Source organism: Balearica regulorum, chromosome 3, assembly GCF_011004875.1.
Source record: "Balearica regulorum gibbericeps isolate bBalReg1 chromosome 3, bBalReg1.pri, whole genome shotgun sequence".
Taxonomy (NCBI): Eukaryota; Metazoa; Chordata; class Aves; order Gruiformes; family Gruidae; genus Balearica; species Balearica regulorum.
In genome coordinates, this window is record NC_046186.1 from 58,415,268 (window position 1) to 58,431,105 (window position 15,838).

The 15,838-nt window shown below is 37.7% G+C and overlaps 1 protein-coding gene across 2 annotated transcripts in view; it reads left to right on the plus strand.

Annotated features, from left to right (window-relative positions):
• NKAIN2 (sodium/potassium transporting ATPase interacting 2) overlaps window positions 1-15,838 on the plus strand; it is a 561,621-nt gene that overhangs the window by 467,325 nt on the left and 78,458 nt on the right. For both annotated transcript variants that reach the window (XM_075748023.1, XM_075748024.1), the window contains exon 4: window positions 9,776-9,976. In XM_075748023.1, coding sequence (XP_075604138.1) covers window positions 9,776-9,976 — 201 coding nt within the window. The remainder of the gene's footprint in view (window positions 1-9,775; window positions 9,977-15,838) is intronic.

Below are 15,838 nucleotides of genomic sequence, written 5' to 3' on the forward strand. Positions count from 1 at the left end.
CTAAAAAATCTAGCATGGCATCATATTATTCCTCAGGGTGTGCTTCTGAAAACTTAATAAACCCCAGACATTTACCCAAAGTTATGCACTGAATCTTTTTAAATGGCATTGAATTGTTCTTAGGAGGCGGCAGTTTACTCAAGTGGTGGGCATTGTCATGTCTTAGCAACGGCTCACGAGGGGAAAGGACGCGCACTTGAAACGGTTGCTGACATCAGCTTGTTTGATATTGTAGTTTGTTTATTAATGTAGGTGACAAAGTTTCTTTTTAGTCTGTTTCCATAAGACTTGTCATGTCAGAATAGAAGTTTGTGAATAGCCTGTTTTTCATTTCTGAATCAAGGATTTGAACCCGTATCACCTACACTGGATATGTGGGAGTGCTCACATTTCCCAGTTTGCAAATACTGCCTAAGCAGCCTAATAAGTCAAGTTTTGAAAATTGTAATATTTTCTCCTGAAAATGCTGAAACACATTTTTTGCAGTGTTGTCCACATTCTTGTTCTTCTCATTTTGAAAGCTAAAACTAGCTAAAACTGGAATTCCTGAGAGTTTCGTTATTCAAAATTATTTCGGAGGTACATTATAGAAATAAATTAAAAAAAACCCACAAGAATTATCTGCTCTAGAACAGGAAAAACTGTGTACCTTTTTTCTTAGGAATAATTCAAATGATTCTCTAATGCAGGAAGCAGCCAATATATAAAACATCTGTAATTCACTCTGTGTTTAAGGTAAGTTAGAACTTATTATTTCTGTACTGAGATGACAGTAGTGGATAATCAAATTAGTTTTAATAAAACTAATCTGTCTCCATGCTGAGTGACATAATATCACATCACAAAAAGAGAGAGAAATTTCACCTATAGTTAAAGTAATTACTGCATGTAAAGTGAAGAGTTTGATTTATCAAATCTGTATATAGCCTTAGGGATTCTAATAACCATCATTATTTACAAGGACATGAATGAACTCTTTATGAACTAAAGTTTATCAGAATCACATAACATGTTCCTGTGACAAATGCCTTTTTCATTTAAAAAAATAAATAGAACCTTTCAGACAGGTGGTTTTCAAAGTCTGTGAGGTAATTATAGCTTAAGCAAAAGGAGCTTTTACCACACACACCGATAACTGTGACACAGGTTTTCCTGTGTCACCTGATGGAGTTGTAGCTAGGCAATCCTTTAAAATTGGTAAAAGTCACATTTAGGTGTAAAATGTGTCAAACTAATGGTCGGAACTGTCCTTGCTATAAATATTCAGCAGTGTTGCAACAGAAGCTGCTACACACCAGCTTTGTGTACATTTTGCTGAGCGTGTACTGGTGTGGCTTCACTGGTCTGACTTTTGTTTTACTGGCCCAAATTTGCAAGCTACATGAATGCTGTACAGCTTCAGATCTGAATCTAATTCTGTGGATGATGACATCTATCAGCCTAGTCACTAGTGGAATAAGTTATAGGGAAAGAACCTGAAATAGTTGATGCAGGATAGTTGTTCAGCACCATTTCTTGAATAGGGCTATATGGAGATGGTCCACACTTCCACTTCTGTGCTTCCTTACCATCAGTCTGTGGCTGGTTTCCTGCTCAACGTCTTACCTAGGTTCCCTACGCAGCTTTTCAGAGTCCTTCAGGAATATTAAGCACTCTCTTTCAACTGGGTCCTTTCTATTGTCTGCAGAGGAATTAAAACCATTTAAATCTCGCTATTTTATTTTATGCTGGGAATGCAAGTGGGTTGTGAGTACTAGCTATGCATTTTAAACTGATGCTTTAGCTCATTGCAACATCCTCACAGAAGTAATCCTTCTGAAAATATTCACCTGGGCTAGATTTGAATCAAACTGAGTAAGATGACTCCACATGCTTTTTAGCAATTTCCCAACTCATCCAGGCTTCTTTTTAATTATACTGAAATCTTAATGCATGTAAAATCACTGCTGGCTAGAAGTGCTCAGAGTATAGAGCACTATGTACAGCATATATTTATCCTCAGCCTGGTGTTTCATGAAGCCCTTCTGCATGACAATGATCTCATGTTTCCTAACACCACTTCTGGGATAACACCACCATTTCTGTGATCTGAGAACTCTGATCAAGTCTACTTACTGTTTCCTGCACACGCTGCAGGTGGTAGATTTTTCTAGATTTGACAGCAGAGGCTGATTCAAACAAACCAAAAAAAAAATCTTCACTGTAGACATGAGTTCCACCCTAGGGTCATGAATGAAATTAGTTGTTTAAAGCAAAAAAAAAAAAAAAAAAAAAAAAAAAGACAAGATAATTATTTAAAAGAGAATAAAAAGTCATAGGAAACAGAAAACACAGGTTTGTCACTGTACCCATGCATTTTGTTTTACAGCGCATAACACAATGTAATAACCAACACCAAGGGACACTGAACAAATCACATCAGCTGGAATTTCTTTCTGCATACACTCCATAAACCTACTGATGTTTAAGTTCTACACCATGCACTTCTGCATCCTTCCTTACTAAATGTCAAAATGCCAAAATTTTGCCTTCAACAGAGATGATCAAGCAAAGTATGTTTGAGGTGGTTCAGCAACTCAGTAAACCATTTATTCTAGAAAAGGGAAGCATTTTAAGGATATTCATTTTATCCTGTTATTTTACTCAGAGCCTAGACCTTTCTGTTTGCAGCCTCCAGAACTGTGTTCCCAGCTCACTGGAAGCTCTGCATAGTTTTTTGGATATTATCCAAATATGAGATGTCCTTGTTCTTAGAAGGGTTTTATTTAGAATTAAGAGGTTATTTATATTTGTGTCTGCAAATTCTAAGCATTATTGATCTGTGCATTTACCTGGGTAAATCAAGACAAGAGGCGTATGTCCTTTACCATTTAAAAAGAAGAGGGGAAAAAATGAGTCCGAAAGGCTAAAGAACTTAAACTTCTTTAAAAGCATTACGCCTTACTCATATAAAGCTAGTACTGATATATTGTGAAAGCAGTGAAATCATGTGTATTCAGCTCAAAATGAATAACCAGGGTTTGGGAACCATTCAGAATATTCAGTTCACTTTGGAAAGAGATTCAGAACCACACTGAGTTTAGTACAATTATAAAATTCTTTGCTAGTCTTTGTTTCATGAAACACAGCTCTGGTGTGGGAATAGAGACTGTGTGCCACCACCCTGTTTCTAGATCTGGACCCGGGCCTTAAATCAGGCCGCTTAGTTCCACCCCAAAGCAGAAACTTTACTGAAATATCTGTGGGAACATCATCTTCATTTACTGGTACACCAGTAAATATTTAAATTACATCTCTGTACCTTCAGGTTTAATCCAAAATTTAGAATAGATTTGTCTTTTGGAATGAAAGAAGCTAGGTTTTGTTGAGTTCAATAAGATCTGGTAATAATTCTATGCCCATGAGTAGGGCTAGAACAACATAAATCACCTGAGACTGGAAAACTGCTCACCGTACACCCACATTAACAAGTTTGGAGGCAAGTTGTTTTCCTCAGAGAATGGCAATTTGTCAAAACAGAAACTTTTGAAAACAAGGTATTACATTTAAGTCAATTTTCTTCAATAAATTTTCGCAATTCCAGAATGATATGGCTGATCACTCCACAGTGAGAAATAAATAAGATGCCACAGAGTTAGCTACTAATCTGGATGTGAGTACCTCTGGTCAGCTACCTATTTCAGTGTATTGTATCACTGCACAAGCTTAAATCCTCCAGAAAGTAATTTTCCAAGAAATTTAAAAAATTCTAATACTCAGGATCTCGCTAATATGTATAAGAGCTAAATTAAAATTTCTGTGTGGTAGCACAGAGACTGCAACTTCTCAGTCCATGTGATAAGTGACATTGGGCTACTGGGATGGACTTCATTCTCTTGTTCTGCACCAAAAAAAAATTTCAAAGGATCTTAGCCCAGAACATTCTTAGTCTAAAAATATTCAGTTTAAATATGAAAAATATTCATGGGATAGTAATAATAATTTTAACCTCGCAATACAAATTGAAAGTTTCTACTTTCTTTTTGTGATATTTTTATTTGAAGAACTATATAGATAGACACTTTTTGAACAAATATGATAATGAAAAATGTTGGTGCTACTGAACTAATTAAATTACTATTCTGGAGTTTAGCAGGTATTTTTTTTAAAGATGTTGAAACAGCGTCAGAGCAGATTAAAATTTTTGGGTTTGTCAATGTCATGTTCCAATACTAGAAAAATATGAAGATCTTAATTAAGATAACATTGATTGCAGATCTAACAGTTTCATAAGATTATTGATAGGTATTGTATAACAGAATACTAAGTGAAAATGTCAATCCCTGTACAGTAGTCCCTATGCTTTTTGAGAAGTATTTTATAGTATTTTATTAATATAACACTAGTTTCATTTTAGAGAAGAAAATCAGGACAACTGAGTCATTTTCTTTCATGCTGGTATCTTTATAAGTAATTCACTGAAATCCTTGGAAGTACATTGGAAATCACTTAAGATACATTTGAAACATTTTTAACAGAATACTGGGAAAGCTAACAGTGAGACAATTTTTGCTGGTTTTCATGGATGAATTTCAGAAGTAAATCTGTTGGGTGGATTCAGACTGGTTAAATCTTATCTGATTAATCACACATATGTAAATCAAATTCCATATCCAGTTTGGAATTATACTGGTACAAAATTGTTTTGGAAGAGGAAATTAAAGAACAAGATTCTAGGTTGCTGAGAAAAAATTATTCAAGTGGAAAGAAAAGTGTCACACACATACGAAAAGGTGGAGAGGCTAAAAAATCAGTTCAGATGCAACAGGAAAAAAAAGATCAGGAACTTTAGATATCCGTGATCCCTACACAATTATAGAATAATTATTTGCTGTATATCAACTGTGGATTAGAAAGAAAAAAAAAAAAAAGAAAAAGAAAAAGAAAAAAGAATAGAAACACAGTTGCTGCCAAGCTCTATTTTGGCCCTTCAGTGAGGGCAGTTTTTTTCTTTAGAGAGGAAAAGGTTTGCTTGCATGAGAAAATGGTACTGCCTGATGGGAGCTAGTTTTAGTGAAAAAGTGAGATAACAGAAGAAAAAAATTCCTGTAGAGGCCTCTGTGCAGCTGAGGCATCCGGAACTACAAATGCTTTCAGACTCTGATCTTTTATCACTGAAACCTTGTGTGATCGTTCAGTCTCCAAGCAGCCTGTTCTTGCTAGTTTGAGTTTGAAAAATGAAACAAGTGGTTACATGGTTGTATTTGACAAAACTTGTACAGAAGCTTGGCAGGTTTGCACAGATTTCAGAAATTCCTAATTAGAAAAATGGAAGAAACTTATTTCCCATGACACAGCAAGCCACAACCATTGAAGTCAGTACAATTTCATTTCCCTGAGTCTGCAAGATATCCTGGACTTTCAAAGAGAATCACTGAATTGCTGCTGCCTCTTTTTTCTCTTGGCGCTGTGTTTGGGATCAGCTTCTCTAGGCTGCACCTAACAAAAATCATTGAAACAGTAATATATGGTAATTACTACACAGAGATAGTATGCTTACTAATATGTACTAGTAGTAATACAATATACCCAAAGCTATCTTCATTTTGAGTGCTGCTGTCCTCCTGCTGCTTCTTAATGAAAAGAAGGTTGTATTCATTTCTGGCAGCTCTTACAATGCTTTCTGCTGCCATTTTCTGTCATCAACTGTCCTCAGCCAGAAAATGTTATGTACTGTGCAGTTAACCCCAGCAAAAGTTGTTATCTACCATATTAAACACAGGCACGAAACCATCAGAGCTCAACATTTTTTACAAACTAAGCTGAAATAAAATTACAGACTTAATTTGAAGATGTTTCAGCTTCTAATCTCTGAAATCTGAGTCTCTGAAACGTCCAAACTCTAGCCTTTGTCTAATCCACAGTACTTCTCCTGACCACTACAAATACCAGCACATCTTAAGAATGTCAGCAAAGGTGTCATGCTAAATATTTTCCTCTGTTTTTTTTCCTCCTTGATGAATAGCAAAATCTATTTTAACGCACCAATTTTCATTAACAAACTTTACAAATACCAGCAGGATTTATAAAAGCAGCACAGCGCTCATCAATAAAGCTCATACAGATGTATTTCTGTGTCCATGAAGGAAGCAGCTGCTTGTTGAATTTAGGATAATGAAATCTTCCTTGACATACAGACTGTGAAAAACACCGTATCAGCATGCCCAACGTGTATCAACTATTCTTGTTAGGTTTCATAGCTTCAAGGCTTATCAGACCGTTTCTCTGCATTTCCCTGAACAATGTTTGAGCCACAGATGTTGGAAAGAAAACAGACGGCAAATACACTGGAGAGTACAACAAATCCCCAGCTTCCAGTGTAGACTTTGTCTATGTCCACTAAAACTGTATTCAAACAGTGAATAAAGTAAATAGCAAGTAGAGTTTGTCCAAAAATAGCTCTAAATGTTCTCGGTATAAGAGATGTTAATAATAGATACATCATGCCCTCCTTGGCTTACACAGCTCTACAAGGAGATCCAAGTCCTTTACAGTTTTGTCACTAAGAAGTAAAACTTTTTCATAAACTGGGTGACCTTCACTACTAAACGACAGGAGCTGTTCTCTTTATATGGTTGCATACAGAGGAACATGGTTTGAAGGTTACAGGCAAATTCAAAGCCCGTAACAATTTGTACCTGAGAAGGTCTAACTCTGCAGCAGCTAACTTTGCAGTGAATAGGCTCCTTCAGCATTTATTCTTATCCCACATATTTTGGGGATAGGAATTTACAGGGTTTAACTTAGGTGTTTGCTTGTGAAAATCTGGTTTCGTTACAATTCTTATTCCAGCCAAGTTTGACCTGAGCCATGGATGATGTCTAATCTTACCAGAACCAGATTTCACCTTCACTTATTCTTCTGCTTTCTGAAGTTGGTCTTGTTTGTTAACTGATTCAATACGTAATAGCTACATTCTTTGAAAGCCTTCTCAAGCGCATTATCCAAAGTTCATTAAGATCTGAAGTCAGGGCTTTCAGTAGGATTTATCTGGTTTGACTAATATGAAGAATTAAGGAAGATAGGTGACAGGTACCAGGTCTGTTGCATGAGAAGAGGAAACAAAACAGCATTTTGCTGATTACTCAGACATAGGAATAGAATATAGATCTGAAAAAGATCTGTAGTTTTTTTAATGGTAAGTATTAAAAGACTATTCTTGAAAAAAACCCAGATTATTTAGTCCTAACAACAGCATTCAACTTAACTGCCAAATGATGATTTGAGGGCAAGAGACTTTCTAAATATATTTTTTTTTCCTGAAAATCATCTGGAGATAAATTCAGGGATGGAAGAAAGCTGGACTTTGTTAAGTTTTATTTATGTATGTAGTTATAAATATTTTAATATGTGATTATATTTCCTATGTAACTTGGAAATTTACTTATGCTTTTAACCTTTACAGCTTTGGATCACTGCACCCTTTGTAAGCATACATAACCATCACTATGAGCAGTGATGTTATAACCAGAGAGCCCAGTTTTGATCCTTGTGTTTAGCTCCTCCTGATCCATTTTAACTTCATCTGGCAGGTGCATAACAAATACTCAGTTCATGCAAGCCAGTTTATCCCTTTCTTTTTCAAGGAATACATTTTTCATCCCTTGTCTGCACTTTGAAAAATATCTTTAGTCCATCACAATTCTTCTGAAGGTATTGTAAATGATAAAATAGAGCCAGACAATGAGTCCTATTCATTCATGCTGTGTCTCTGATAAGAGACTAGAGGTTAAGAATTTTCCATGGTAACTAGAATTGCTTAAAGGTCTTCTGGCAATAACATGATGGATTCCAATTTTAGTCATTCAGGAATAAGTCTATTACTTTAAGCAAAGTAACTCCAAAGATACCCATTCTGCAACTTCTTAGACCAGGTGAGAAGGCCAGTGTACTACAGAGGGGTCGTAACAGCCCTGACTCCAAAAAGAAAAATAGTCTTCTGGCTTGGATGTAAGGTAAAAATGCCTATTTCCAAGAAACATCTGGCAGACACTGGAGTAGCAGCTTTGGGAGTATTCCAGAGAAAGGAGAGGTTTGTTGGGGGAGAAGACTTTTAGCCGTAGGTAAATATATCTATTATTGGAAAATTTGCATTGTTTGTGCAAATGTTCACTGTTTGATTTGATCACCTTCAAAAGCCCGAAGTCAGTTGCATAACTAAATTCATGTGAAGCATCATACATTTACTCATACAGCTTATTATTTGCAGGATTGGGCTGTTGCCCAATAACAAAATAATATTTTTGTTTGTTGCCAAAAACCAAAAATATTTATGGTCCTTGCTGCCATCTGATAGCTGGATGTGCTTATACAGGGTAATAATTGATTTATTTTTTTTTAAATGTACAAAATTTCTACACTTCTAGACAAGAATTGCAACTTAAAGAAAAAAAAAACATTCAGCTACTCTACAATGTTAAGTGTAATCATGGATCGATTTATGCGTCGGTCATGACATTATCCAAAACCTCTCTGGATGGAGTTACTCTGAATGGTGTCCAAAAAGGGAAAAAAAGTGGGATTGAAAAAATTAATATTTTTGAAGGGAGGGAGATGTGGACACAACATATCTGCTACAGTATGGCATTCTATTTATTCCTTTTGGCACAGTAAACCTAATTAAATAGTTACATTTTAAAATCTTTATGAGAAATTTAATTATTAATGTAATCAACAGGCTGAAAAAATGTAGGTTAGGTGTGGGGAGAGTTTGGCTCTGCAAAGACATTACTTAAAAGCAATTTTTTTTTGCATGACTGAGCACATGTGCGCACAGACTAGATAGTCACACTTTACAATGAGGTTACACTTTTAAATTATTTATAAAGGGTTAGTAAACACTGTAGGCTATTACAGAATCCACAAAATCCATAGTTTTGTTATAACTGTGTATAACACCCTCAAGTAATGTGCAACCAAGTATAATTTATGAAAGTCATATCCGTAGTATTGTTTATGATATATATTAATCATTTATTAATCCTTTATGAACTATTTATAAATGCAATCTTAATGGAAAACATGGCTGACTAGTTACTCCATTGCACTAGCTGCATGGGAGTTAAAGGTTGCAGGTCTCTCTGCCACTCCTTTTTAACAAGCTAAGCAGTCTTCAGACAAGGCACCACTCTCCAGCTGTTTCCTTACAGACTCCTAGGAAGTTAGAAATCTGAGGGAGGCATTTCAAAGAGGTTTTCCTTGTAAGCAATTGTACAGAATCGTTTTTTTACATCTTCTCCAACATTTCAGTAGAGCTACCACAGGTCTGCTCAACAAGGCCCATGAGACAAAACTCCTTGCAGATTACCCACACATAGTAAAGTCTATGAAGGTTCCTGAGGACTCTTGTATAGTTTGGTACACCAGGTCACCGAAACATGGGCTGTATTTCTAGGAACTAAGCAGAGGAGGGTTGCTGTGTAAATGTGCACATCCATCAGCCCTTATGGTTTCCACAGAAAAATGGACAATGTAACAGAAATGACTGCTATAGTCTAGGCATAACGTCTAGGAACAGATCCTGACTTGCAGGGTTATTCTTCTGCTCCAGCACAATTCTGCCTGCCAAGGTACAGCTACTTGTGCTTGCTGCAGGCAAGCTCCACTAAATTTCATGTGACAATGCAGTTTTATAGCTGCTCTTTGCTTCTTTACGCATCCTATGAAATCTCTTGCTGAGGCATTTGATACCAGAGTATCATCCCAGCACATTAATTCTTCACTTGTTCTTTTGCAGGAAACAGATCTCATTCTGACCTTTAATATCTCAATGCATCGTTCTTGGTGGATGGAGAATGGGCCGGGCTGCACCGTGACCTCAGTAACCCCAGCCCCAGACTGGGCACCAGAGGATCATCGTTATATCACTGTCTCGGGGTGTTTTCTTGAATATCAGTACATAGAAGTGGCTCACAGTTCTCTTCAGATCTTCCTTGCAGTAAGTGTTTAAAGACAGCTTCATTTCCACCACCTTTTCTAAATTTCTTCTTGCAGAACATCATTACCAGAATAGTGGAGTATTGTGGCATTCATTCACAAACCCTGGCTCTAAGTATTAGTTTTGTTATGAAATTCTGTTGTCATGCACCTTGTTCAAGACACCTATACACAAAAAGCTCCAACATACATGGTTATTGCTGTGAGAGCTTCTGACATGACACACTGTTTTCCTGACCTCTATTTTGACCATTCACCATGCCACAAATCATTTATAACAGGTTACATTCAAATTACACTATAGGATAAGCTGTGACACAATAAGAAGTTACAGCTATTGCTGTGAAAGCCAAATTGAAAAGCCAGAATGGAGGAGAAATTTTCAACAGTAAAAATAGATTCACTGATCAGTTCACAGGACTCAGAACTGATCCATTTTTCTTTAACCATATTAATCAATATGCATTGGAGGAGAATGGGAAAGGTTCTTCCCAAAAGAACAAAATTTTGTACTACTTCTAAACCAGAAATTTTAAATCTTTTTAGGAGGATAAGAATCCACTGGTACTCTGTGGAAAATTTATAATGAATGACAACAGCTTGTTTTGGGGGAAATTGTTAGGTTGTCCAAATATATTTACCTGTACTAATCATTTTGCCTTGTGTTGTCTCTGACCTAGGTGAAAAGATGACATAAACACTGAATTAATCACATTGAATAACAATCTACATTTTTATGTTTTCTCTCGTGATACATACATGTTTATGCCCAGGTGGAGATATATGACTGCAAATAAAACTGTTACGATTCATACAAATCTGGACCAGTGCCTGGGTACATGACTCCCTCTATAAAAATTTTTTTGTTCAAGAGATTCCAATGTTTTGTCCGAAGAGGGACCATACTGGCAAAAGACAGAAAATTTTCTTAGCAAGATCCAGAAGTTAATGTAAGGTGGTTGGACAGCCCATAATATACAATGTGGCCCTCAGCTATCCAAAAAGTGATCAGCTTCTCCATCTGTCTATTCCCCAGCCTAGCTTTAAATGGCCAAGTACCAAGTGAGGTCAGGACAATATACCTCTGTGTCAATACATGTCTGCAGGGAGTTCTGTGTGTAAAAGTTTGGTGGCTGATCACCTGAAAGCCCAGCTACCTCCCTTCAGTGGAGCCATTCCAGGTCTTTTCCATGCTCCTCAGCTTGCTGCGTTGTAGCAGAGCAAAAGGACCCTGACCGAGTAGGTAGCAAGGCAGGCACTAGATAGGTCTGAAGACAAAGGCAGCCCTTTCTCCAGATAGTTCACACTGGCAATTTTGACAAGCTACAGCTGGTGCAAAAGAGATAAAGAGAAAAGTGCAACAAAATCAGTATGGAAAAGTAAATAAGATTAAAATAGCTTTACAATTTTATTTTCAAGCAACTGTTAGCACTTCTAGTGGCTTAATCCCAGTCAGCAACTAAGCACCACACAGCTACTCGCTCACTTTCCCCCTGGCTGGATGGGGCTGAGAAACGCAAGGGTAGAAGTGAGAAAACTTGTGGGTTGAGATAAAGACGGTTCAATAGGTAAAGCAAAAGCCAAGCACACAAGCAAAGCAAACCAAGGAATTCATTCACCACTTCCCATGGGCAGGCAGGTGTTCAGCCTTCTCCAGGAAAGCAGGGCTCCAGCATGCGTAACCGTTACTTGGGAAGACAAATGCCTTCACTCCAAATGTCTCCCTCTTCCTTCCTCTTCCCCCAGCTTTATATGCTGGGCATGACATCATATGGTATGGAATGTCCCTTTGGTCAGGTGGGGTCAGCTGCCCTGGTTGTGTCTCCTCCCAGCTTCTTGTGCACCCCCAGCCTGCTCGCTGGTGGGGTGGGGTGAGAAGCAGCAGAGGCCTTGACTCTGTGTAAGCACTGCTCAACAATAACAAAAACATCTCTGTGTATCAACACAGCAGAAATCCAAAACATAGCTTCAAACTATCTCCTATGATGAAAATTAACTCTACCCCATCCAAAACCAGCACGTCACTCAAGCTTAACTCATAGAATCATAAAATCATTTAAGTTGGAAAAGACCTTTAAGATCATCAAGTCCAACTGTTAACCCAGCACTGCCAAGTCCAAGACTAAACCATGTCCCTAAGCACCACATCTACATGTCTTTTAAATACCTCCAGAGATGGTGACTCAACCACTTCCCTGGGCAGCCTGTTCCAATGATTGATAACCCTTAGAAAACCCTACCCTCAAGCCCTCCAAAAGAGATATCCAGGCTTATTTTTCTGCCTTATTTTTTGTATGTAATGAATGATGAACAAGAAACTCAAGGTGTATATATAGTTCAAGCTTTATTCTGTTCCTGATGCAACAAGGTTTTTTTCTGTGTCTGTGCCTAAATAGACCTGTGTTTCTAGATAAGGTCATTGTTTGCAAGCCAAGGGAATGATTCAGAATAACAAATCATTGGTAATCCACTGGCTATTGCCAACTATAGCTGGTTTTATATTTCTATTCATGTTACTGTAAATGTAATTATCACAGGTAAAGAGCTATACACTATAAATATGGGTCATTTTTCCAAACCTAATGCTTGCAGCTTTACTGTTTACATCATTTTCACATTTCCAGTTGTGAGCATGGTGTTCTTTTTCAAATAGAAATGCTAGCATAAATTTACTATCATATTAAATGTGGTGAGAAACAGAGGAATTACCTGGTACTGCTCAGTGACATATAACACAAAGTTAGAAGAGCACATACAGCTTGGTTTTCAGTAAACAAGCTTTCAATAAACCCAAGCCTTAGATCAGATTTATCTCCAGTTAGTATAAAAAAATTAATCTTTCTGATTTTCTTTTATAGGCACTTAAGTGAATCTTGCTAACTGTAAAACTATAAATTGCAAGCTACAAATTGGTTACTTGCTTTCTATTTGTATTTCTGCATGTTCATGACAATGATCAAGCTAATGTTGATCTTGGGTTTTTCACAAACTGGTGGCGCTGCAGCATGTTTTTAAGGATGATTTCTGCTGTTTACAGATAAAAAGTTACAAAGACATTCAACTTCACTAAGGACCACTTGTATCAGTCTTTGAAAACATTATACTGAGTGTATTTTGTACAGCTTGCCAATAAGCTCACAAGGAATCCAGCTACAGAAGGTTAGGCTTCACATAGATGTGATATTTGCTGTGGATTACTTAGTGGAAAGAATATGACAGCTAAGATAAAAGCTATAAACCACCTACTTTCTAAAAAGCAAGTCTCAAGGTATGCTGTGGAATATTTCAAGGATTGCAGGCAGATACTCTGCTGAGGAGACTCATAGTCTCAAGGAGACCTTCTCTCCCCAGGGGAACGTGTCCTGGAAGCAAACAGCACCAGATTGTGAACCATACAAATGCTACTGCTAATTCTGTGCAAATTAACGCAGATTTTAGGTCTTTAAGAGTGAAATTTTGGAGAATTTTCATTTCGCCTACTGCTTAAACAAAGTAGTAATTAAAGGAACTGGAAGATTAAATGATCCCAAAGGTCACGAGAGTCCCTAGTGTGCAGAGTGATGGTGTTCATTGCATAATACCAGCCTTAGAGACTAAAAAGAGACAGATGTGATGATGTATAGATATTTTGCCAACTTCTGAGGAATGGATTTTGCTCAGGATAAACAAACAACTGGACAAAATTGCTAGTTTAGCTCACACTGAAGAAGTAACAGAAAATTCAGTTTGGTGGTCTCTATACTTTGACCAGCTGAATGGTCATGGTTTATCAAATCTTCAAAACGGGGAAAAATTATTTGAGAATGAATGTGTACAAGAAAATGTGCAAAGCAGGGCTGGAATAACCAACAGTGATAACAGGGGATACAAAGTAGCCACAACTGCTCCTTTGCCCCATGACACAGAGGACTTAGTGCATTGGGTGATGCTTGTGGAAGACTACAGCCTCTGTAGAGCCTGTCAGTAAATCAATCCTTGTATCACAGATATAAAAAAATGACCATATAATGCACACTTACGTCTCTCTTGTAGCCATTCCCATGTCAGCACATTACTTCTTGCTTAGTCGCCCTCTGGTTTTTTTTCATGTTTATGGAAATCTATTTTGAAAAACATCCACTGATTTTTCACTCAATTATTGTGGTAGTTGCCACTCTGAAGAGGTACACCACCAAAATCTCAGTGTCACACACCATGCTTGTCAGTATTTACTCTTCGCTCCATACTAATACCTCCCATTTTGTTCTCTTGAGACTGAGCCACATTGTTATCTCTTTATCTCTATGCCTTACCATCTTCTTCCAGCAAGTTAAAAAGAGAGAGGGGTTCAGAGTGAAGAAGGGAGAATGTGAGGGAGGGGAATCTATTTCATTCTTAAGTGCAGCTTTGCAGCCTGCAGTGCTGCAAAATAAACATATTTTTAGGGCACCACCTGCAGCATGCAGCTGTGTGGAACTGAACAGAACTGCTAAGGGTGTGATTTGTTCTGCTTTGTGTGAAACTCTGGGATCTGGGAAAATGTGTGGGGAAGGTATTTCTATGGAACAACTCCTTGCTTTCCTGCCCTCCCCCATTCATGGTGAATATCATAGCTGAATCTGTAAAAGTGAGATCTTAGCTTCAGTACGCTTCGACAGGAACAGTAATTTATTTAATGCTGTGCTGATACATGGAGGAAAAAAATGCATAGTTTTGGCCACAGCTAATTCATTTGTTTTGTTGCATAAAAATAACCCTTAATGTAGCCTGTGCCTACATACTGAATGAAATTCTCCACTCAACTCTCCTCTCCCAGGGAAATCCCAATTACAAAACTATGACATCTTGAGCACCTGAACCATCCCCTGTGCTCTGCAAGGACCACAACTCTACCTGTCCTTGCTGCCTACATATTACCAAAATGAACTGGTCTAGTGATGACATGACTTGGATACCCATATGCTTCATACATTAAAGTGTCCTTATGATGTGCTTAATGGTTATTGATTCTTGCTGCTTACATCAGAGAAGCTATTTCATTTTTAGGACTACCAGGTTATCAAGGATAGATATACTTAAATTACTGATCTCTGGAGAGAATTGTTTCAGGTAAAGAATGAGGTCAGTGGTACTAATGGAGATTTGATTTGCTACTGGTTTTTGAAATTTGAGTAGCATTCTGTATAATATTTAGAGAGCGGAGGCTGAATGAAAGTTTCCACCCACCCCTAAACGGCAGGAGGTATAGCTGCCACTTCACCATGGGAGGGTATACAGTGCAGAGTATACACCCCTACTAACCTTGGTGTGTAAGGTCAGTGCTTAAGGTGGTCGTTGGCTCTGTGTGTAAATAGTATATGCATCCCAACTTCTTGGTCACACAGCTAAAAAACAAGTGACAAGCTCACAGTTTCACAGGCACCCACACCCATCAATGTCTAGTTCTACCTACGGATCCCACATACAATTTTCTTCATTTGCACTTTTTATTGAACTCTTGTCTTATAACAGAAGGTGGAAATCTTTTCAGTTCGGGCCCTGAGCTGTAGTTCAGGTCAGTGGGTTCTGCTTCCAGGTCTACTACAATGTTCTTGGGAAAGTCATTTCACCTCTCTGTGCCTCTTCCCAAGTGCTGCAGAGAGGAAAGCGTGCCTAAATTTTACATGTTCAGTTTATAAGACACTGTACCATTTGCATAGATAGGGATCTCTTGGATCTCTCAAAAAGCCTCTAAATGTGGATGGCACCCAGTACAGTAAGGCCTTTGTGCGGTACAAGGAAATTATAATAATGGTAATTGCATTTCATACAGAAAAGGAGCTCAGATTCTCTACCTTTTCCTTCAGAGAATCATAGAATCATAGAATGGTTTGGGTTGGAAGGG